Source organism: Magnolia sinica, chromosome 1, assembly GCF_029962835.1.
Source record: "Magnolia sinica isolate HGM2019 chromosome 1, MsV1, whole genome shotgun sequence".
Classification (NCBI taxonomy): domain Eukaryota; kingdom Viridiplantae; phylum Streptophyta; class Magnoliopsida; order Magnoliales; family Magnoliaceae; genus Magnolia; species Magnolia sinica.
Window position 1 is genome coordinate 8,658,334 of NC_080573.1, and position 25,539 is coordinate 8,683,872.

Below are 25,539 nucleotides of genomic sequence, written 5' to 3' on the forward strand. Positions count from 1 at the left end.
AAAGAGAGGGGAAACATACAAACGAAAGGAAGCAAAAGGCAAAACGAAAAGAAACGGAAAAACAGCAAAAAAGCAGAAAAGGGCACTGCTGCTGAGATAGCAGACGACCCCCTAGCCACCTAAAAAGCTAAAATCGAAGGACCTCAACTCCTTTACAACGTTTTTTAAAAGTAAGCACTGAAATGGAAATATTAAAAACGGCACTGATTTGTCGATGGCACAAAAGGTAGGTGGTTGTACGGCAAAAGCTCGTCTTCTACCCACCACGTACCATGTGCCTTAAGAACACAATCCACTCTGTTTGCAACAGTGGCAACTGTCCTCCCTATACTCCCTTCCAATTAACTCAATGGCCTTCCACACATTTGAAACTTCACTTTTGCTTGTGTGCCCAGGAACCCATCTCCTCTCATCCGAGAATCCAATATTTGTGACAAATAACCTCCCTTTGCAAAGCCTGTCTCCTCCCCAAACCTTCGCCACCATTTTCCTAAGAGAGACCAATTTCTTTTCTCTCATTCTACCCACCCCCAACCGACCTTACTTAGGCTTTTACACTACTTCCCAATTAACAAGATGAAATTATGCCCATCCTCTCTTCCTTCCTTCCTTCCAAAAAAAAAAAACTCTTCAGGTTTTCTCTATTCTATTGGTGATGTTTACTGGCATTTTAAATAAGTAACACACAGGAAGGTTCATAAGGGCAGACTTAATTAAAGTGATTCTTCCACCCATTGATAGGGATGATTTTTATTTTTAAAGTGATTCTTCCACCCACTGATAGGGATGATTTTTATTTTTATTTTCCCAAGTTGCTATTCTCTTCTCAAAATTTTCGATGAATGGGTCCCAAAAAGCATTGACATTTGCATCTCCCCCAATTGGGAGAACAAGGTACTTCATAGGAAGATACATCACCTTGCACCACAATGAATCAGACATGGCATTCACCACCTCCTCATTCATCCCAATTCCGGCGATGGCACTTTTCTGCAGGTTAACTCTCAACCTAGATGCCACTTCATAGTATCTTTCCTTTAACAATTAAAACTTGATGATAGGAGGCCTCACAACGACTTAACGTATCATCCACAAATTGGAGGTGAGAAATACCCATCTCCAGTTTTCCCACCTTAAAGCCCTTAAGAATTCCCACTTCTGTAGCCTTCAACATCAACATGCATAGGCTTTCAGACATAATTATAAACTAACGAGAAGATCAAGGATCCCTTCGTCACAGCCCTCTTGAACTAGGAAAAAACCTGATGGAGATCCATTGAAAAGGATCGAGAATGACACGTAGCTTGTTCATTCTTTCATCCAACTCACCCATTTTCTACCAAACCCCATTTCTTTGAAGCAAATATTAAGAGAAAAACCCAATCGACATGATCTTACGCCTTCTCCCAATCAACTTTACAAAGAAGACCTTCCTCCCCACTTATTTTCCTTGAATCAATAGCTTTCTTAGCAATGAGAATGCCGTCAAGAATTTGCATTTCTTTTTTTTCTTTTTCTTTTTTAATGAAAGCTTGTTGAGGGGGGACACCACCGAGCTAAGCACCTCCTTTAATTGGTTTGAGAGGGTCTTAGCTAGAATCTTATAAACACCTCCATCAAGCTAATGGGTTAAAGGCTTTTATGTCCGCTGCGTCTCAATTCCCACAATCAAAGTGAAAAAGTTAGAGTTGAGGCCCTTAGTAAGAACAACCCTGCCATGAATTTCCTTCATGAAATGCATGACATCACCTTCCATGAGCTCCCTACATTGTTGATCGAATGCAATAAAAAATTCCATCACGCATCCATCTCCCCCACTACCTCCCTAACTTCTTCCTCAGTCACCGAACTCCCTTTCCAACCACACAGCCTGAGTGTCCTGGATTCTTCTAAAAGTCAGCCCCTCAAGTCTAGGCCATACCATAGACTCTGCATAATACAACTTGCTGTAATATTCTATGAGCCTGGCTTTGATCTGTTTCGCAAACTCAAAAAAAAAAAAAAAAAAAAAAAAAAACAGATGAGTTGACCACCTATTTTTGGCCTAGGTCATAAACATTCCAGGGCGCACCAGATTCCAGGGTATATCCCACACATGCTCCTGCATGTGACCATGTGTAGAGGTGTAGGAGTGGAGAGGTGCATGACAAAGATCATGTTCCATACATTCGATTTTTTAAATATGAACAAGTTAGGTATGAAAGTTACATACGTCACAGAACCTGCAATCCCTACTTGCCCACAGAGCATGCAATTCTGTCCAATTACTACATTGTGACCTATCTGCAAAATGAGGAGTTTGGCAACAAATCAACACTGACAGTCAAAGACCAATATGCAGAAATTCTCTATCATCACAGAGGCACAAAGTAACAAGTCAGAGGTGCAAGCTGAAGCTGCAATTGCTTCCACTACTGAATTGAATTGCAATAACTAGTTTAACAATGTGGGAATGCACCTTCACTAGTAGTATCCACATTGAAGACTCAGCTACAAACTGCAATTCAAGTCACTTTCAAGTTCAACCTGGAAGGGAACTGCAGTTTAAGGGCTACTTCCTCATATTGAACTAACTATAGTTATTTCCTCATTATTGAACTAATTATTTCAACCCAATTCGATAGAAGATCCAAATGCTGCCAAAATCTGGTGACAATGCTCCAGAACGAGATGGTAGTGACCCACCTGAACTAAGTTATCTATCTTGGAGTGATCCCCAATAGCTGTATCTCTCCAACTGCATGAACAAATGCACCGCATAGTTCTGTGTTAGGCATCCCAATCCACATAATCCAATTGTTATGAGAAAAACAGACAAAATCTGTCAACAGCAACTGAATTCAAGGGAATGATAGAAACTTCAAAAAATATAACACATCTCACCTTCCCCTATCAATACATGTATTAGCACCTATCTCCACATGATTCCCTATCCTTACATACAACATCTGTAGTAAATAATAAAAGATAGCACGTTTTGTTAATGATCTTCATATCAATTTTCCTAATTGAACAAGAAAAGTACTGGTCAGAGAAAAAGAAAGAATGAAAAAAGGGGAGAACAGTACAAATCATTAGGAAGGCTGAATTCTAGCATTGGAATTTTTAGCTCCTTTGTATTTTTCCGAAGTACTTAATGATATTCATTAATAACTACTAATCTTTTAACTAAGTCTTTCACTTGTGAATTGTGATTTAGTTCACCCGTAGACAAATCAATATGCCAACTAACAAATATACATTCCAAAACTCAAGATTTCGCATTTAACAATTTAAACCTATTTAATAAATTACCTCTAAGAAGAAAAAATTACATAAAATTGGACGCACATTTTCTCTTTTAGAAGTTAATGTGTCTAAGTAGCCGTGCCCATATAGTAGATAATGGCCTTATCTATGCCATTTTGGTGAAAATCCAGCCATGTTGGTGCACTGTTAACATGGTGACAAAGAATAAATCTAACTTAAGGGGAAAAAACAAGGCTAGTCCGAGAATGAAAATGTCAAGTAAAACCTTGGGAGAAATCCAAAGAATGATCACAAAAATCAACCTACTCTTTCCTAGATGTGATAATGTAGCACTTATGAGAAATCCAGGCTAGAACAAGCAGGCACCCCAAGTCTGTCACCTCACCTGGAAATCTGGCTGGTATATTCATTAGATGAGCCACATGTGTACAAAAGAACGTCACCGTCAATAAGTCTTGACCAACAGACCACAACCAGAGTAACCTTGTGGCCAGCCTGATGACAGAACAGGTTGGTTTTCCATCACCAAACATACACAGTGGGGCCCACCTGATGGATAGCAAGCATCTGCACACACATGTAGGAGCGTAGGATTCAAGATCGTGCTCTAGCAAGTAGCAACAGCAAAGCTTAAACTGTAAACCCAATCATTGGATTCTGCCTGAAATGGCCTAGCAAATTGTTCTACAAAATGCAGCAATAAGTGGAGGATACCTTGTTCAAAAGTTCAAGGATCACGAAGGGAGAACTCCCTTGTGAGTCCAGACTCAGGAATGATTTTGATGAGATTCAAGACTTCTCCTTGTTGTTATTGTTCAAATGCCATGTGTGCATAACATGGTAAGGATGGAGATGATAAGCTAACAGCAATGAGGGTTGTACTTCCATGAAGGTCTAGATACCCATGTCTTATTATCATCAGATGACAATGATGAGGGAAATTTGGACAGATCACACTCTTTTTGAGGTTCTTGACATGGTTTTACTCCAGTGTGAATTGGGTACCTATGCAGGGGCATTTTCACACCAGGCTTGAGTGGGGTGGCCTGTGGGATGCAGGGGTACACTTGGGGTGGGTGGCCTGTGTGAGGCAGGCCCCATTTGTGTTAAGCAAGTGGCTCGTGTGAAGCGAAACCCATGTGAAGTGGGGCCTACGAGAGCAGTTCAGCCAAAGTCCTAACGTATACGATGTGGGGCCTAGGCTATGAGATAAAGGGATTAATTCATCATGATCTATCAGTTCAAGCTTTTAGAGCAAGTGGTTAATTGTCATGCATCAAAGTCATATCAGAGGGAGAGGTCTCGTGTTCAAGACTCCTCACCGGAGGTGATTAATGCAAGGGCATTTTCACACCAGGCTCGAGTGAGGTGGCCTCGTTCTTTGTTTTCTGACTGATGATGAGGAAACTGGGATATTCTGGGAACATTTTGGATCCATGGATTTTAGTCAAGTTGACATGTGTGCGTGTGTACATACTTAGGGCTGTCACTGGGCCAGGCCTAAGGTAGGTCTTGGCCTGGATTTTGAACTGTTTCAGGCCGGGCTTTTCAAAATTCTGATTTTTCAGGCCCGAGCCCGGCCCATTGACACCCCTATACATGTCAACTTTTGAAATTATGGTTTCCATTATAAAATCTAGGCATCTATAGTAATAAAATATAGCACTGAAGCAAAATCGTGTTTTAACTGCAAGACAAATCAGATTCACCAACTTGAGGCTTCTTTATTATGCTCCCTTGCTCGTCCACAAAAAATCCAAATCCTGTTGTCAAACGTGTTAGAATACCAGTTCAGAAGCTATGAAACGCAGAATAAGCAGCCACTTACATTTTCAAACTCAACAAATGCAACTGCAGCTACAAGAAATCAATTTCAGCAATGAAAATAGAAAAGACCAGTTGAAAAGCGATTCCATACCCTTGTACAAGGCCAACTACAAAACCTTTTTTTTTTTTTTTTTTGGGAAAGATGACGAAAATTTTATTAGGAGCACAAGAGGCTCAAAACGCTACACAGTTACAGCTCATACAAGGAGCAATTGCTGTATTCAAAGATCTTTGAACAAGCTGCCACCCAATTACATCCATTTTGGACTTATTGAAAACTGATACCTCTGAATCACTTTTTTTTTTTTTTTTGGAGCACCCCTTGTTTCTTTCTTCCCAAATAACCCAAATAACAGCCATTATGGATAATCTCCAAATCGCTAGCCACAAAGCTATTGTAACGCCAATCAATAATAGTTCCATAGTCATAGTCTTAACCAATTAAAGAAGATATACACAGTGAAGTTGGTTGCAGCAGAAAGTATTACTTGTAGTTATCATATAGGAATTTGAGACAATTTGGGCATTAACTGCTAACATATGAAAAATAGCAGACAACGAAGAGAGTGAGTGAGTGTGTGTGTGGGTCTGTGTGTGTGTGTGTGTGTGCGCGCGCGCGCGTGCGTGCATGGTAAAGGAGGGTTGATGTAAGTTTCGCATCTGGTCATCAAACCTTTGCCAAGCAAAGCATAAAGCTGACCTCCCCAAATATCTCAAACTGTTTTAAATAGCTACGCAACGTAGCGTGAAGCTTATGCAACGTGGCGTGGCTTAGCCTTAACGCTACATAGCTCATGAAAATAGTTTAAGTTGCATGTAGCCTATGCTACATGATAATTTGCTTATGCTACAGGCTACATAGACCACACCACACGCTACATAGCTCATGTTACAAGATACTTTTCACTACAATATTAAAATCAGTTAGTGTTTTCAATTATTCGTTAGATTTTTCTATTTTCAATTAATCTTTTCAATGCTCTTGGTAAAATTAATATAAGTAACAGCATTAAATCAGTTTTGTTGCTCTTTCTTTACCTTTATACTTGATTATTACCCTTTCCTATTACTTTAGATTGCATTTGGTTGCACAAAATATCGCGAAATTCTGTTAAATTTCATTATTAATCAATCTAATTTGGTGAATATCATGAAATTTATGCAACTATAGCGCAACCGTGATTAAAAATCTAGAATTAGTGTGTAGCTTACGTTACACGCTATGTAGCTTTTGCCTTTTGCTTCAAAGGGGTGAACGCTATGCTACACGCTATTCACTATTTAAAACATTGATCTCAGACAAGGCTATGATGCAAGGTATCCCATAACAATAACGGCGGCCGTAAGTGCCACCACCGTTACCTTTACAATACATGGTCGTAACAGCTGTTACGATCCCTTTTTTATTGAAAAATCCCAAAAAACCTGTATTGGCCCCATAATGGACCGTTACAAGGCTGTTATGACCATTGTGGGGGGCGTAACATGCCATTACGGGTCATTTTTTCCATGATGGCCTCATGACCCGTAACATGCAACGGTTTCCACCGTTACCTTTACGGAACGGCCTTCACAGCTCCATAATGGCCATTCCAGCACACCATGCTAGGATGATGGCAGTAAAAGCCAATGGCAAAACTTGGTATGGGTGAATATATTAACCGTTTGATGAAGAATGGACGATGAAGAGGAATGCACAGCACTTAATCCCTCTGCCACCTTAACAGTCAAAGCACATGGGGCACACTTACCATTACCATTATTATCTTGATTGGACAGTGATAAGATTGACAAACAGGGAATAATCACTGGATTACTCCCGTACTGAATTCTGTGAGTAAAAGAACTTCTACTGAGGTGAAAGGTTCTTCTAGATGTAAAACTGTAGAACAAAGCTAACGTAGTTATTTATGGAGCTCCATTAGCTCCCAATGTCAGCATTCATGAAAAACTATAGCTCATTTATGATGATATGTTAGCACATAAATGCATGCATTTTTTAAATTCATAAGCATAATGTCTCATAAAAATGCACAAGTGCATTGCGGAAATTTGTAAGCTCCCATCATGGCTTAGAACACAGCACAAACATTTCAAGCTGGTTAAACCGAACCTTACCATCTTGGCCGATGCATACACCGTTGTGGATAACACATGAATCTCCCACAGAGCAATTGCTAAGTGTGACCTTATACCTAAAGAGAATTCAATATTATTATCAGTGGATCATAAACAAAATGAATAGGTCACATGCGAGTAATAAATGACTAGTATGTCGTAATGTGAAATGATGAAGAATGTTGAACTAGGTGAGTAACCCAATAAGGAAAGTAATGCTTCACAAGATAAAAGTTTTATCATTACTAATGAGATATTTTTAGGATAGTTTAAGCCCACAAAAGAGATATAAGTGAAAATTTTATGAGGCCTCCCACACTGTTGAGAGAGAGATGAATCATTCATCCCGAATCCCAAAACACACGACATATGCATGCACACATTACTGTAGAGTACAAATGCAAGTACCCTTAATAAGTGAATTACATACAAAGATGACAACTTAAGGGTAAATATGACAAAAGAGGGGGGGAAACAGAGAGAGCAACAACAACATACAACAAATGAAAATTTTGTACACCAAATCCTCTCTCTTAATACTAAATAGCAAGTAAATACAAGAATATGTTCATGTCTTTCCATTGCTTATTTTTGAGCAAGTGAAAGTACTGAATTTACTCAATAAAAAAGGTAAAAATTACATGAACCCAATCAAAATAGTTTTATGCATTTAGTATAAAAGACCTAGTTCTCGAAGACCAATGCTTCATCGTGCAAACTGCCAATTTTTCCCATTAAGTCACCCCCTGCTAACCTTCCTGCAGATGTGAGAAATACTTCTTCTTTTTTTTTTCGTTTTTTAAGGTGTGAGAAATCCTCCCAATAGAGGACAACAGAACTTGACCCATATCTGAAATGTAGAATAGTGCCACCATGGATGGTGCATGTCCCACCATATACGGCATTTAGAATAAACGCCCTCAGTCTAGATAATGCATAATCCCCAACTGCAAAGGAAAACACCAGGTGCTTCGTTAAATCAATGATCCGTATAGGGCCATTCCAAACAACTAAAACCCCAAGTAACACCATTCCCATGTGAGCTCCTCTTTATCCTTCTACGATATCTCTTCTTTCTAGATGGATAAAACATCTTTGGCCATTAATGACCATACAATAGCACAGGTGCACAATAAATGCTACATGCTGGGAGGAACGAACAGCTCTAGTGTTGAAAAGTTGAAATGGATAATGTAGCCTACTAGATAAAATGCATATAGTTGGGGTTTTGCTACAATAGTTTGCTTAGTTCTCTGAATTGAAAGCTAAATGTAGAGGTGTCAAATGAGTAGAAACTATTCTTGGCTAACCATGCATTGAGAAGTAATGATAGAAGAGGTTTATCAAATCCGGCTTGAGATTTTGTGCAGGCATTAGAATGTTACTAGATCCCACAAAAAATAATAAAAATATAAACCAAATAATGGCCTTCAGTGCATGCATGTTGAAAAAAAAAATTTGTAAACAAACAACCGGTTGAACTAGCAAATCAGAAAGAACTTCCATAATCTGATTGCAACCCTTATTTTGTGACCACCCCAAAGAGCAATGCTATATATATATATATATATATATATATATATATATATATATAGCAGAAAGTCTCTTTTATGTTGCACCATTGATGGGTACCTGGACTCATGCATACCCAGCACATCTGACCCGATGTAATTGGATCTGGAACCATATTTCGGGCCCAATTGGGGTTCAGGTTCACAGATTCAACCCAATTAGAAATTGGATCAGATTGGGTACGCAAAGATATGATTTTTTTATTTTTTATTTTTAAGTTTTATCCTGTATTTAATTATATTTATTATTAAAACCATGTGAAGAGCATGTTTCTATTATGGACCTGTCCAGATGTGTAACCAAAAATGAGTCCAGGCTCCAATTCCCAATCCAAATCCTATTATAAATTCCAATTCAGGCTTGAAACTAGACATGATGGAATACCAAAATCTGATCAGATTGGGATCTGGTACCCAATCTGAACCTGACAGGACCAGAATCTGATTCCCTTAGTCGGGTCCAGATACAAATAAACCAATAGTTGCCCGAACCCGAACCAATGGCACCCCTAGGTTTATATGAAACTTTTTTGCTTTCCCAGTTGGAATACAAATGAAATATAGTAGCAAACAACATTTTAAATATTGTTATCGCGTAATGCATCGCACCCTTGGGATACGGATACGTATTGGTTCTCGCATGGGATATATCGGTTGTATCGCGTAATGTATCGCTGTTGTTGGGAAACATGGGAACATTAGGAAATTGGTCGAATTTTTCAATGAAACTTCAGGGATTGTTGAAAAAGACATCAACACACACTTAGAAATCAAGACTTTACAAAATAAAAAAATAATAATAATAAAATTTGCACATAATAGGGGTTTCCTTTGTATGAGGTCCTAATATATACGCTTTCCAACCCCCTTGCTATCCCCTTGCTTCTCCTTGTCCCTACTCTTAACCAAAACTCCACTTCCCTTTTTCGGATTCTTGCTTAGCCTTATCCCTTCACCCTCAAGGCTTTTTCCCTGTAATGCTGAGTAGAGCTTGATTTGGAAGCAAGCTCTGCGACGATAGCTAGCTTTGCGAAGCTGCGGGTGCTGCATGGAGGCAGACGTGGCAGAGAGGGAAATGGAGGAGGGGGAAATGCTTGATCGGGAAGACGAGCCCTATCAGTGGCAGACCATAGAAAGGAAAGGTAGGAAAGGCAGGGAGGTGATCGGGAGGGTGAAAAATAGAGCTTCATACCCAACATTGTTCATTAAAGGCTACCCAAATGGGTGGCTCCCGCTAAATTTCGAGAGATATTTCGGGCGGGCAGGGGCTGTAATGGACGTTATCCTACCTAGAGGCAGGGTCTCGGGCCGTTTCAGAGGTTTCGCCCTTGTAAGAATGAGCTCCGAGGCGGAGTTGGGTAGGGTTGTCCAGATGCTACATGGCCAAAGCTTCGGTGGCAAACCGATTCTAGTTCAAAGGGCTAGATTCGGCCCAAAAAGGATGGATCCCAAGAAAGCTTCGTTTGAGCGAAAGGTATCAAACAAGAAAACAGGGAATTCGGTGGGGCCTAGCAGGATTACTCCTGCTGCCCACTACCTCGACGGGATTTCATTCAAGGACGCTTTGCTAAACTCCGGGGGAAGTTCGTCTCAGACCGCTCACATCCGACCGCAAACCAATCTCTCCACCTTTCCGAAGAAATGTCCAGATATTGGTTTCGAGGCCACAACCACCCCTGATCAGCGAGCCATCAGTATTAGCAACGATAGACTGGAGCGTTCAAAAAGGGAGTTGCAGGAAACGATAGTGGTGACTACTCGGGAGGGTGCCTCGATTTCTCAGGTCCGATAGTGGATCGCGGAGTGTTGTGGTTTGAGTCCCGTGAACTATTCTATCAAGCCAATAGGATATTATGATTTGTGGATTGAGGTTTGTCCGGGAATAAACCCGGAGCTTATCACTATGGCTGGAGCTCTCCACTCTGATGCTCTAATATTGAAGGTTCAAAAATGGAGCGATTATTCCATATTTGGGATGGAAGAATTTTAGGTTCTCATCTGGGGGGTCCCGCTCGAGCTATGTTATGATGAATGTTTTATCGAAGCAGCCAACAGGCTTGATACTCTTATCCAGGTAGATATGAAGACAAAGATGGGGGAGGAAATGGCAGTAATCCAAGCTCAAATTAGAAGAAAAAAGGGCGATCCGTTGCCATCTCGACTGTAGGTTACGATGGAAGGTAGAGTGGTGATTCTACCGATTTAAAGAGAGACGAAGGAGGAGCTTCATCCTAGGTGGGGAGACTTCTGGAAGTTGAAGGAGACAGTTTCTCCTCCACCTCCGGCGGGTTTGGTTTTGGCAAAATCTCCTGTTCCATACTCCTCTGGAGCACGAAACCATTCTCTCTCTCTCTCTCTCTCTCTCTCTCTCTCTCTCTCTCTCCTGGCATGCTTCGAGATTCTTCTGGTATGCTGATTTGCACGGATGCCAGACGCGTGTTCCAACCGAGGACGCTGCTCGGGTTTCGCATGCCGTCTCTCCTCCTAGCGAGAGTCATGCGTCCCCGTTACCATGTGTGAGGCCTCTGATTGCAACAGGTGGCGTTTCCTCTGATTTGCGTGACACGTACGCGCATGTACCTCCTTGCGAGACTCGTGACTCCATTTCTTCAGGCGTGCCGCTCATGCGAGAGAAGATGTCTGGCGTCAGAACTATCAACTTCTCTCCTGCGAAGTCGACACGTGTTTATGTGCGGGGCTCAAGACACTGGGGATCGTCCATTTGGCCTCCCGAGAATACGCCAAGTCACCAGCGGCCGGCCGAAGTCTCCAATGCATCGAATGCTATTCCGAAGTGGACACCTGACATCGCAGATGTTGATCCCGTGCACTTATTCGACAGCTGTTGCAGGATCAACGGTTCAGATCCAACCCTAGAGATAGGCTCGGGAATGGATGGTCAGACTCGGCAGATTACTTTCAATCTCAACCTATCCCCTCAAGCCGACCTGAACTTCGATCGGTGCCTCGTTTCGGTCCATACAACCCCGACTCTAAATCCGACCCTTTGTGCCTTCAAAAGTAGAGGGTCCCCAATACGTCAAAAGAAAGTGAAGGACAAATATCAGGTGGCAGAGGTTTCTGAAGCTGATTTGAATATTTCTCATGGGATTCGAAAGGGCCCGCATAGCCAACCTCTAGGATGTCTTCTGCTCTCGCTATGAGGGGTGCCCTATCTGACCAGGATCTGTCTTCTTTCTTCCAAGATGGGATTGGAGAAGATATTCTCGACGCGGAATCGCTTCAAATGTACGCTGGTTCACCGCCAGATAAGGATGACACTTTAAAGGAGAAGATGGATGAGCACGGAGCTAGAGCAAAACTCGTTGATAAAATCCATCAGAAAGAATGGCTGAGAAAGGCTGTCAGTCACGTGGGAAGGGCTCTAGGGCTTTCTTTCGGAGACTACCCGGAAGATTTTGTTGCCTTGTTCCACTGTGTGGAAACTCGTGGGAGGCCAATCTCCGAGTCCAGAACTCCTACAAGACGTCTGTCTAAATCCTGCAGTAACAGGGAGCTTCGAAGGCTTGCTGAGAGACCTCTCTCACTTGACAATATCGAGTTGAGGGCGACCACCCAGGTATCTCAGGGCAGTGCTGTGATCACATGGAGATCTTCTCATGGAATGTGCGGGGAGTGGGCTCAATTCAGAAGCGAATAATCATCAAGGACTCGTGTGGGAGGAGAAACCCTGATGTAATTTGTTTCTAGGAAACCAAGATTCAGAATTTTGACGATCGGCTCTTAAGATCGCTCTGGAATGCGGCTGATGCATCCTGGGTGACGCTGGATGCGATTGGATCCGCGAGAGGTATCCTCGTGGCGTGGAAATCAGCCCAATGGTCGTTGGTTGATAGTTGGTCTGGGACTTACTCGGTGTCGATTATCCTCCAAGATAAAGCGTCCCTGTTTTGCTGCCTCATCTCGTCGATTTATGGCCCTACGCAGGACTCTTGTCGGCAAGTTTTCTTGGAAGAATTAGGAAGGTCCAAGCAGAGATTTGTGGGCCCTTGTTGCTTTGTGGGAGACTTCAACATGGTTAGATATGTGGAAGAAAAATCTCTCGGTCGCAGGACATCCCCCTCGATGTGTGCTTTCTCCTCTTGGATCAATGCTCAAGAGTTGCTGGACCTTCCCCTTCTCGGTGCCAGATTCACGCGGACTAACAGTAGAGCAAATCCGATTTTTTCCAAGTTGGACAAAATTCTGATTTCCCCGGAATGGCTGGAAGAGTTCCCGTTAGTGTCCCAGACAGCTCTCCCAAGAACAATTTCGGATCACTGCCCGATTTTTCTCGCGTCAGACGACCCAAATTGGGGCCCGAAACCTTTTTAAGTTCGAGTTATCATGGACCAAAATTGATGGTTTCTCGCAATTGATTGCTGACTGGTGGGTTAGTTTCTCAGTGGAAGGTTTCGCTGGGTATAGGCTTGGTTACAAGCTGAGGATGTTGAGAGAGAAAATCAAGATTTGGAAGAAGTCTGAATTCAGAAATAAGGAATTGAAATCGGAAGCCTTACTGAAAGAATTACAAGCGCTCGATGCTGAAGCTGAAGCAGGAGCTAAGCCACCTAATTTTCTGTCTAGATGTATTTAGATTATTCAGGCCTTATCGGCCCGAGCTCTTAAAAATGAAATGAATTGGAAACAAAAATCCCGGTCTAGATGGATTCAAGAGGGTGACAGCAATACGAAATATTTTCACGCTATTACCAGTAGAAACAAAATAAGTAGTATTGTGGTTGACAGCACCCGGATTGAAGACAGGGAGCAAATTGTTGAAGAAGCGATCCGCTATTTTAAAGCGCAATTCCAAGGTGAGAGGTGGGGCAGACCTAGATTGGACAATCTGCATATGCCGAGCTTATCTGATACCGACTCTAGCATCCTGGAAGCCCCCTTCAGCGAGGAGGAAGTGTGGAAAGCCGTGGCGGCGCTTGGTGGGGACAAGGCCCAGGGCCCGGATGGTTTCCCGATTTATTTTTTTCAAGTATACTGGAACATCCTTAAGGAGATCTTATGGAGTTTGTGAGGGAGTTTCATGAAAGAGGCAGACTGTCGAAGAGTCTGGGGGCTTCATTCATCACGCTCATTCCGAAAGCTTCAGGGGCTGCTGCGCTTAAGGATTGTAGACCCATTAGTCTTCTTGGGAGCCCATATAAAATCCTGGCTAAAGTGCTAGCTTCTCGATTGAATATGGTTATAGGTAAGATCATATCGGGCAATCAGAGTGCGTTTATCCCAAGTAGGCAGATTGTGGACTGCGCCCTCATTGCAAATGAATGTTTGGATTCCGCTCACAAAGCCGGCTCCAAAGTTCTTATGTGCAAACTGGACATCGAAAAGGCCTACGACCATGTCGATTGAGATTTTTTGCAGTACATGCTTAGAAGGATGGGTTTCGGTGCAAAATGGAGACAGTGGATGGGGGAATGTATCAGTTCAACTCACTTTTTCATTCTTCTAAACGGATCCCCCAAAGGTTTTTTCATAGGCTCGCGTGGCCCGTGGTAGGGCGATCCTCTATCCCTACCTTTGTTCCTCATTATTGGAGAGACCCTTTCCAGAATGTTGAATAAAGGAGAAGAGGAAGGTCTCATCAGTGGTATCAGAATAAAAGGCATGCCAAAGGCAATTTCCCACATTCAATACGTGGACGACACTCTTATTTTCTGCATGGCAAATTCTGCGCTGGTGGATAACTTACACTCTGTCATTCGTTGCTTCGAGGTGGTGTCGGGTTTGAAAGTAAATCTGGCTAAATTAAAATTATGCGGTATCAATATAGAGCTCAGGGAGGTGTCAGATTATGCTCAAAAGATGGGTTGCGCAGCGGCCTCCTTCCCTTCTTCCTTTGTTGGCCTCCCTCTATGTACGGGGGCACCCCCTAAATCTGCGTGGGACAAGGTGATAAATCGTATCGAATCCTGTCTGGCCAAATGGAAGTGTCGTTTTCTCTCGAGAGGCGGTCGGCTCACTCTCATAAAGGCGGCCCTGTCCAATCTGCTTGTGCACCTCATGTCCCTCTTCAGATGCCCTCCTAGTAGTTTGAAGTCGATCGATAAGCTGAGGCGGGATTTCTTCTGGAACGGCAAGTCTGATAAAAGTAAACATCATCTTGTGAAGTGGAAGCAGGTGTGCTGTAGTTTTAAAAATGGAGGCGTAGGCATAAGGAACCTTAAGGCGATGAATGGCGCTCTTTTGGGAGAATGGACTTGGAGACTTGGGACTGAGAATGACAGCCTTTGGAATCAGATGATCAAACATAAATATGGTAGTTCCTTTGGGGGCTGGTGGTCTAAGCCCTCTTCTACCTATAGAGCCTCAGCTATTTGGAGGGGTATTTTGTCGATGCGCAAGCAGGTGCTTGAAGGAGTTCTTTTTTTATCCAGGGAAGGGAGATCGAGTTCAATTTTGGGAAGACACCTGGTTGGGAGATGCTCCCCTCAAAGATCAGTATCCTTCTATTTTCCAGCTAGCCCCGAGTAATGAAATCTCCATCAACAGATGCGTTATAACAACTGGTGAAGAGACAGTCTGGAATGTAATTTGCAGAAGACACTTACAGGACTGGGAGGCCTCCGATTATGTTGATCTTCTTCAAAAGCTTCAGAGTATCAAGCTGGATCCTTCATCTGCTGATCGTATCAAGTGGAGATGGGATAAATCGGGTGCGTTCTCCGTCAAGTCCTTGTATCAAAAGCTATCCTCCTCTCCTACCACGCTTTCTTCTCCGTCTTCCCTTATCTGGAGATGTGGGGCCCCCCCAAAAATTCTGGTGTTCGGCTGGCTCATGGGGCACAAAAAAATTCTGACGATTGATAATCTGAAAAAAAGGGGAATGCTGATGGTCAACATCTGCTTGTGTTGCAAGAAGGGCAAGGAAACTATCGATCACCTCCTCCTCCATTGTCCATTCATAGCGTCTGTGTGGGCAGATTTTCTACATTACTTCAAGATAAGCTGGTGTAATCCGGGCTCAGTTGATCTTCTCCTCCACGCCTGGTATGGGGTCAACCTGGGCAAGCAGTTAAAGCAGCTATGGAGGATGTCGATTCTTGCAATTTGGTGGGCCGTTTGGACAAAAAGAAACAATAGATGCTTTGATAACATCTCTCATCCGGTGAACAATATTACCGCTTATGCTAAACGTTTGCTCATGGAGTGGGCTGCGTCTGACGCTAGTCTTAGAAATTTTGATTTTTTCCTTTTATCAGTGCTGTAAGGTCCACCTTCTTGGTGGACCGTCTCTTTTGCTGGGTGGTTGCTTCCTTTTTTCTTTTTTTTTTTTGTTGCTATTTTCTTGCCTTTTCCTGTTTTGTTTTTCTTTTCTTCTAATGAAATTTCAGAGATCTTTCAAAATATATATATATATATATACGCTTTCCAACTAAACTGATGCAAGTATATTCAAAGTCTATTCATATAATTTATAAATGTAAGAAGACATGTATGGAAACACAAGCAATATATTCAAAAGCAAAAGAAGAATCAGTAGATCGGGTTACATACATGTTTAATTTTGTGTTTGACTACAAAGATTGCAACTAATTTGCGAGAAATTGAGAAATTTCGATTTTTCCTCAATTTTTCGCAACTTGACCCCTCTCCCTTAAATATCAAAATTGAAGTTCCAAATCTATGATTTTTCATGAAAAATATGACGAATCATAGATTTATAAGTTATAACCATTCAACACTAGTTTAACATGATTTACAACAAAAACATGGATCGAAAATAAAAAATGCTCACTGGATTGAATAGGTGGGATATATCGGCACTACTTGTGCATTTTGTATCGCAAAGGTGGGATACAAGATATATCGTGGGATATAGCGGCTGATATTGTCGATATTTAAAACACTGGTAGCAAATAATAGAGACCATCAAAGGCAATCATAAAGGTTCTTGGTTAGATGGAAAGCCTATTGATAATTCAAAATCAACAACAACAAAAATATCCACAACACAATCAACTCTTGCAAATTGCAAGTGTCAAAATGTACGAGAATGATCTCTTCCAATTCTAATATCATTGCATGTATTGACATATGTGATGTATATGCATTGATAACTTATTCTTGAGGTTTGAAGCGAATTAGAGAATAGACATTATGAACACTGTATTATGTGCTCATGCCATGAATTCATACCCAATTTTGGTTGACTGCCCAATGATAACGGAAGGCCCAACAACAGTTCCTGATCCAAGATGAACATTTGCACCAAGTACAGTTTTTGAATGAACTATTGCACCAATTTCTATGACTGCAGTTGTATCCACACAAGATGATTTGTGGAAAAAGCCACCCCCATTAGGCCACTTCTCGAACTCAGGACCTGAAGCAGTACCCACCTCTGATCTTGAAGTTGACAGAACAGATTATAGTTAGTCTTTTTCATGAGGGGTAACGGATTATACCGTGTAGAAACAATTAGCAATTCGTGAAATCATTTTATTATTTAATCTGGAGGATGCATAGATGGAATGCAATTTAAATTACTCATGAGATTACACAAATTGGTACTTAACTGAAGATGTGACTAATAAATATAATTGGTTACCCTAAACTTTCAAATGCAAACTTGATACCTCAATACCGCGGAAAAAATAAAATAAAATTAAAAAATTAAAAAATTAAAAATAACAGACAATGAATCAAGGATTAGGAATTAGAAAGACATGCATCAAGATGTGAACTGTCCCCTTTGGGTGTCCTTGTGGACCCAATCTGTACAAGCTGGAAGACTGAGCCCAATGTTTGTTGATCTGGCCCATTGATCTAATGGGCCCACTGTATATGGAGGATACCCCAAAACTCTTCTGTATTGGATAATGCTAGTTATTCCATTGTCAGTCGACTGGGCCCAATCTGTACAAGCTGGGAAACTAGGCCCATGGTTCGTTGATATGGCCTGTTGATCTAATGGGCCCATTGTAGACAGAGGGTACCCCAAAACTCTTCTAGATTGGGCGATCCTAGTTATCCTATCGCCAGCCTTCTAGTCTGACCCTACTTTAATTTTCTATTAACCATCCATTTGTAGGCTACTGATCGAAGGGTCAGGAACATGTTTTTTTTTTTTAAATGAATAATCAGAAATATTATTAAAAACAACAGCATGTACGACCTCAAAGAGTCCTACAGACTGCATAAGGAAATGGCACAAAAGCAGGTCAAAGGGTCATGAACATGTTTTTTTTTTTTTAATGAATAATCAGAAATATTATTAAAAACAACAGCATGTACGACCTCAAAGAGTCCTACAGACTACATAAGGAAATGGCACAAAAGCAGGAAATTTCAGCGCGCTGCACCAAAAACCCAATATACCAACAAAACCCAGATCATCAATTTTCCTGGACCAACAAGACCAACCAACCATTGCAAAGGTCGCGCACTTCATCAATATAATCTGCCAACCTCCAATAATATTAATTGATGGTTGCTCACACTCTAGCATTGCTAGAATCTGCTTCAATGATAACTGGGCCCAAAGAGGAATCCAGTGCAATCTTACATGCTCATGCAAGGGCCCCCACTTCTGCATAGATCGTGTCCTTGATCCCAACAGGCCCCAAAATTCCTTTATTACATTACCATTGCAGTTCCAAAGAAAATCTCCCTAACACTGCCAGGTCCTTGAACTTGCAGTTGCAATCTGGGAGATTCCAAGGCATCCCCTGCCCACGTGTCATTTACATCAAGTTAACGGTCTAGTTCACCGAACAATTGGACCAGCATATGTGGGATGGCACATTAGGACACATTTCACATCCTGATGCATCACGAATTCAGGACCTTATAATTCCTCAACAAGGATTCACCCCTAAAGAATCTCATGTTGAACAACGTCATCTGGATGAAGTTCCAGCCGGATCTTCCACCTGCTACTTGGCTGAAGTCTTTGAGGTAATTTCTCTATGCAATCTGATCATTGATGAGGGAGCATAAACTGCCATGGTGATTTTCAACACTCTAGTTACCAGATGAAGCAAATCATTTCATGCATTTTAAGGGTATCTCTCGTAGACATCAGGAAACCAATTTTTTGATAGAAAAGCTAGCACATTTTGGAGTAAACCGAATATCAAAAAGTCCTGGCATATTACAGGGGGTGCAACTTGGGAGGGTCGGGTCGGGTCGGGTTGAGGGTCAACATGAGCCCAACCTAACATCAAGAGGACCCAACCTGCAACCTAACCCGACCCAAATTCCAATCGGAGAAGCCCAACCCAGTTTCCTCTACACTTAACCCAATCCAACCCAATACATGTGATTATTCGCAACCTGACCTAACCCAACTTGATTTCAAATCGGGCTGGCATTTTCCAACCCAAGGACCTTGATGACCCAAGCTGATCCTTACCTGAACTCAGGTTAGGTCAATCAGGTTCAGGTTGACCCAAACCCAGATTGCAGCCCTACATATTACGATAACATTGTCATGCAAATTTCACTGGTCAGGTCGCCAATGTAATTATTTCCTGTAAGTCAGTGAAACCCGATTCTTCTATTGTTCAAAACAAGGGGCAAAAAAAAAAAAAAAAGAGAAGCTTTCAGGACTCATGTTTTGATTAGTCTGGTCTCCTAAGTACTTCATCCTTTCATCTCTTTCAATCGACTATGACTCTTCATTTTTCATATTAAGGAAGAAAATGCACAAGGCCCCTCACGACACAAAATAGGTGTTGACATGCTCATTAGGACAAAACCTGAATGTATATTTTCTCCTATTGTATGGTATTATTTCTAATATTATCATATGCACAAAAGTGCCACATGTTAGTGTAAGTAACGCATTAATATATGTCACCCCTTTTCTAGATCATGAAGGAACATGGCCCACCTCTCAAAGATCTTTCGATGGGAAAATGCCTACATGAAACCATTCTTTGAATTGCCAATCCCATGTATCATCCATGCATATTTCACGTATAGGGTTAACTTGAATTTAAGAGTATGGATATAGCACAGAAAAGGTTGCTTGTGAAATTACCAGGATTGGCGGCGCTGGACCTCGACCTAAACTGATCAAAAGAGCATTGAAACATATTCTGAAGAGGTCCATAAGATGTATGTTGCTCTTGCTTCTGGAGGAAATGGAAGGCCTTCATGGAAGAAGCCATCACTCTTCTCACTGCAATTGCCATAACTACCACAACCAAAGGAAAGGAATTGGTTATTTCTAATGTTTTTTGGAAGGTAACGGCCATAACTGTCAAAATAGGACTCATTATTAGGTAAAGGGTACAATCAGGAAACTGCACCTCACTAAGATGCAGCTAATCATCCACTGTGTATGTGGTGCATGGCCCTGGTGTGGATCGAGTGCTATGATACCCAAATATGGATACTAATGTGGACAGGCACAGGAATGTCACTCTCCATTTCTCTCAGTCTAGGATATGGATATGGATATGGGTATCCTACTTAGTTTATAGTGAAATATTCAACCCAATAACTTTAGGGCATGTTTGTTTCATTGATACCATGGAAATGGAAGTAATATTACAATCATTTCACAATAACATTTTCCTCTGCCAAATCAGTTATATGGACACCAAGATAGTGCATGTTGTTTGGTTATCTATGATAGATGTCTTATCCACTATGACATTATTAGCCCCTTGTTTATTCATTCAAACCATGCCTTGCATTCCATCAGCTATTTGCTTGGTGCAAATCCTTGAGAATGAGATTCTGTACATTGCCACCACTTGCTCTGGAGAATGGACTTAAACCGTTGAAGTTATGGTTCTCATGATGGATGTGTTCTCACCAAAATTTTTAGTCACCTGTCATGAAGATCACCCGATTTCTACACACATTTACAACAGTTAAAAATGGGGAAAATGGAACAGCCCTAAATTTTAAAACATGTCTACTGATATCATAGGTTTGGACTCTTCAAACAGACTAGATGCTTCACATATACAAATCTCTACAACAAGCCTAACATTTTAGATGGGTTGAATCGTCATATTATATGACCCACATGAACAAATTCTCTTTGCTGGCGTATAAACCTCCATATGCATCTGGAGTTTGGAATGTAATCTATGATATGTATAACTGCCAAAAATAGATTCTCGATTCTTGAGTCCCAGCAGAAAGTAATCAGGAGACGATTTCCTCTAATCTCCTCCATATCTTGAAGGCCATCTTGTCAAGGGGAAAATCACTTTTTATTTCCTCTGAAATCCATGGATTCACCTACACCAATAATGGCCTTATAGGTAAATGTTTTTATTTTTATTTTTATTAATTTTTTACATATACAAAACTTAACAAAATTATTAATCTTTAATATTTTAGCAATACGCTCATGCACGATATTATGACAAGAATGTAAGGAAATTACGAATCTAGTAAAACATGATTCAGTTAAAACATTTCCTACAGGTGTGCTAGAGTATCGGTTACCCTTACTGGTGTCATGTTGTGTAGAACACGATACATTGAGGATATGTATGTTTTGGGTATCATGGATTGAACACGGCCCGAAAGTCACATTGATTGGATGATTCTAACCATCTCATATGACCATTAAATAGACAGTTAAAAAGAAAATGTCAAGTGATCCAAATACAATGGGCAAAATCAAATGATTAAGATCATCTGACAAATACATCTTTGGACATAGCCCATCCATCATCACCGCCATCATCATCAATGCTACATCCATGATGGAGAACCTTTTACTTGTTTATCTCCATTTTCACAAGATCACCTGAATTAGAGAAAGGCAACATGAAGTGTGCTTCATGAGTGTTCCATAAAGAGTGCACCCATACATGTCGAAAACATGTAAATGTATATCAAGGTCTGAGGAGGAAGAGGATAAATGTTTCAAAATGAGAATTGTCCAACTCGTATCGAACCTATGTAACAGACTATTAGATAGCTCTTGATTGTAATCAACCTATGAAATAGTCTATTACATTGTGGCTATGGGAGTTTTATGCTCTCAATGTCAGTCCCCAGCCCGGATAAAGGAGGATTGCATTAGGCTGGCAACTAGTGGCAAACTTATGCCATAGCTTCCAACATGAGACTGGTCCGACTCAGGTTGCATTGGTGCCATCTCATCCAACTAGGTTTGATTCATTCCAGTTCAAAACAAGTCAGACTAAGTAGGAAATGAATCGCACTGGTTTAATGAATAGGTAGTCCAACTCAGACCAGTCCCAACAAAACCGACTAGGATGACAACGTTTTGAATCAAAAGATATTTAAAACCATGATGTGTATGGCAATTCCGGCATTAATTTGGTAAGCCACCATATGGATGGCCCGATCTCATCCTGAGTTATAGATCCTTAGTTGCCTTAGAGAGATTTATTTCAACCAGATCAATCAGGAATTGAATGACATTGCCGATTCCTCAAATAAGGGGTCCATACTCCATTGACTTTCTCTCTATACAAGGGCCTTATATCCATTGCCTGAATGGATTTTTTATATTTTTCTTCATATCTTTTGAGTTGTTGTTTTCAATAATTTTCATTATTTTACAGATCAAGTTAAAAAATTATTTTGTTGCCAGTGATCAAATGGCCACAATAGACTGATCTCCTTGACGATTGGCCCAACAAATCATGGGTTCTAATCACTTGCCTGTAAGTCACTTAAAAGCTAACAGTCAAAAAATTCAAATCTATGGTGGAGGGGGAGATGCACATCTCTCTCTCTCTCTCTCTCTCTCTCTCTCTCTCTCTCTCTCTCTCTCTCTCTCTCTCTCTCTCTACAGGTACAACCATCCATGGCTACTCTTTTCTCCCCCTTTTTCTGTGTTGAGAACCGGGGATTAGCATAGGCGGAGAGAAGCCACTGTTGTCGAGTTGCAAAGAATTTTAGGGTTTTGTGGGGGAGGTTAGGGTTTTAGGAAGAATACGAAATGAGAAATGTAGAGTAGGGTTTTTAAGAGAGAGAGAGAGAGAGATTCAAAGGATAATTTCATCTTTAAAACAGTGATTTGTATTAGTGGGTCTGCGTTGATTTAGAAAATGTGGGTTGTTTAAGTAAATGGCTAGGGTCAAGTTTGGTTAGTCGAGCCAACCCGCCAATAATAATAACTTGTAAATGGGCTGGCCTGACCAGGCGGATGCGGATTGTGTCCTGCCCCCACCCGTCTCCAGCTGGGAACGGGCATTAGCTTTGAGTGACCACCATGATGTATGGGTCTTATCCACACCATCCATCCATTTTTTTCGTATCAATTTAGGATATAAACCCAAAAATGAGGCAAATCCAAGGCTCAAGTGGACTTCACAATGGGGAATAAACTCTTACCGTTGAAAACTTCTTGGAGCCCACAGAAGTTTTGGATGGAGCTGATATTTGTGTTTTCTCTTCATCCAAGCCTATGTAACTTTATGAATAGGTTGGATAGAAAATAAACATCACGGTGGGCCTAGAAAAGTTTCAATGGTGAGAATCATTATCATCGCTGCTTCATGTGGTGTGGTCCACTTGAGCGTTGGATTTGCCTCGTTTTTGGGTCTATACCCTAAAATTATACCAAAAAATAAAAAAACATAGATGGACGGTGTGTATAAGACCCATACATCATGGTGGCCACTCAAAGCTGCTGCCCATTCCCAGCTGGAGATGGGTGGGGGTAGGACGCAATCTGCGTCCTGACAAGGCCTAAAGCCTGAAATAAAATATAGATTGAAGAAATAGAAACATGTAGATGAGCTATACAATTTTTATTTTTTATTTTTGAAAGGCTGCACATGAGCTATACATGTTTGTAGACTTCACTAATTGAACTGGACCATGGACTTTAGCCCTATATCACATTCTTAGATGTGAGTGTCGCCATGTGATGTTGGGTCCAGGCAGTTGAGCCTGACCCAGTTACATTTAAATGGTTCGATTGGGGCCAGCTTGTGGTTGATTAATTTCAAGTAAGTTGGGTCAGGTTTGGAAATATTTAAGCACAAACAGAACTGAAGGTACAGTTGCATTTTTCATCATTACTTGGATCTGGAAACAAGCTACTGATGGAAATCTCTTCTTTAGCTTCCATGTGTTTAGTAATGGGTTGGTTTTGAAATAAGAAATTAAAGATTGCTTCTAATAGTAATGTATTAAGTACGAATTGTTTTCATTACTGGACGAAATGGTGGTGAAAGACATTTGTGATAGTGGGGCCCTTCATATAGGGGTGGCAATGGGTCAGACTGCGCGACCCTATAGTAGTAATTAAGACTTATGTTTGGATTTATTATTAGTATTTTTAATTTCCCTGTTGATAATATAAGTTGCTACTCCACATTACACACGCATCGAATATGTAGCCCCACTTTTGTGGCCCACCCGATGATTGGTTTAGCCTAAGAATCGACTCAAAGATTCATTTAGATGGGATCAATCCAATGGCATATTTAGTGCCCATGTTTCTTATGTGATTATAAGATTTTGGAATGATTCCAAACTCTTAAGCTCTGTTTGACAGGAATACACAACATCTTACATCTTATTGACTCACAGGTTGGCCAAACACAAAACTACTTACATGTAAGTAACTTACACTACTTACCTATAAGTAACTTATAGCTTGAATCCAAACAGGCAGTATGTAGGTCACTTTAAAAACTTAGCATCCAAACAACCCCTAATAGTGTAAGTCGGAATAACTTGATACTGAGGCAGAGGATGAAGCTCCATATGTCTCAGATTAAAAAGCTGCTGATATCGAGACCCAGTGTAGATGGCCAAAATCAGGTAAATTAAACGATCCTGGCCCTTGAATTTGGACCACTTACTAGTATCGATATTAACCATCCATTAGGTGCCCAGCAATCATCCAATTAGAATCACAAATTCAGTGAGATTTTTGGGCTCTGATCCATCCATGATGGGAAACAATTTGGACGGTTTAATATGAAGTACAAAGATGCCACGTGTAAGTTTAATGTGTGCATGAGTATGGAGCATCACACTCTGCAAAGAATCAAAGTTCCTTTTTTTTTTTTTCCTTCAAATGCTGGACCATCAAATTAATTGCTCCCTCGGCTGCCAGTAGGAATGTAGAAAGAATGTACACACGCACCTGCTTCAGTTTCAGAATCCACGCCAATACACTGATCGGACTGCTGTCAACGGGCTGGGCTGGGGGTTGTCCTTGGCCCGGATTTTGAACTGTTTCGGGCCGGGCCTATACAAAATTTTGTTTTTTGCAGGACTGAGTCCGGCCCATTGACAGCCCTAGATGGAAGCCACCACTTCCACCAGTGGAATCAGGATGGAGGACCAGTGAATCCAGTGGCCTGCGGACCACCACTCTTTCTTTTCCTCAGCTATTAAAAAAAAAACGGAGGAGAAACGAAGATACCTCTGGAGCAGCTTCTCCGACTCTCCGTGCAGGAGAGCTTCAAACCCTACTAGAGTGCGCAGGGTGCGTTTTAAGTAAGCAAACACACCGTTACCGACTATAACAGGCAAGCAAGCACGAGATGGGGAGATGGGAGAGAGACGGCAGGGCTGCGTATGTTAGCACGGGTATTTTATATGGAGCCGCACTTAAGTGGTAACTCGCACCGGGTACCTGCCAGACGCGGAGGTACGGGAAGTTCTTGTGGTCGGAAGCTGTCTGGGGCCCACAGAGATTCAGTCACAAATCCACTCCGTCCATCAGTTTCGAAAGATCAAAATAGGACGAGATTCTAAAAATCATGTACATCCAAAACTTATGTGCTCCCCACCACACGAAACAGTGAGAATGAAAACATCAACCGTTGAAACCTTCCCGGAGCCAACG

At 41.4% G+C, this 25,539-nt stretch overlaps 1 protein-coding gene across 4 annotated transcripts in view; it reads right to left on the minus strand.

Moving 5' to 3' along the window:
- The window catches only part of LOC131238825 (probable UDP-3-O-acylglucosamine N-acyltransferase 2, mitochondrial), a 28,292-nt gene extending 3,016 nt beyond the window's left edge, over nucleotides 1–25,276 (minus strand). Inside the window, exons 1-9 of one of the 4 annotated variants that reach the window (XR_009168051.1) lie at nucleotides 25,114–25,276; nucleotides 19,768–19,923; nucleotides 16,920–17,124; nucleotides 7,195–7,271; nucleotides 4,963–5,012; nucleotides 2,884–2,948; nucleotides 2,686–2,737; nucleotides 2,213–2,283; nucleotides 2,034–2,101 (exon numbers count right to left, since the gene is read on the minus strand). Coding sequence is in view for 3 of the 4 variants with exons in the window: in XM_058236431.1 (XP_058092414.1) it covers nucleotides 2,213–2,283; nucleotides 2,686–2,737; nucleotides 2,884–2,948; nucleotides 4,963–5,012; nucleotides 7,195–7,271; nucleotides 16,920–17,124; nucleotides 19,768–19,921 (674 nt within the window). In the remaining variant the exon portion in view is untranslated. Of the gene's footprint in view, nucleotides 1–2,033; nucleotides 2,102–2,212; nucleotides 2,284–2,685; nucleotides 2,738–2,883; nucleotides 2,949–4,962; nucleotides 5,013–7,194; nucleotides 7,272–16,919; nucleotides 17,125–19,767; nucleotides 19,924–24,831; nucleotides 25,013–25,113 lie in introns of those variants that run through there. The other 3 variants (XM_058236431.1, XM_058236422.1, XM_058236428.1) reach the window with 3 other exon arrangements.
- Nucleotides 25,277–25,539: the final 263 nt, after the last annotated feature.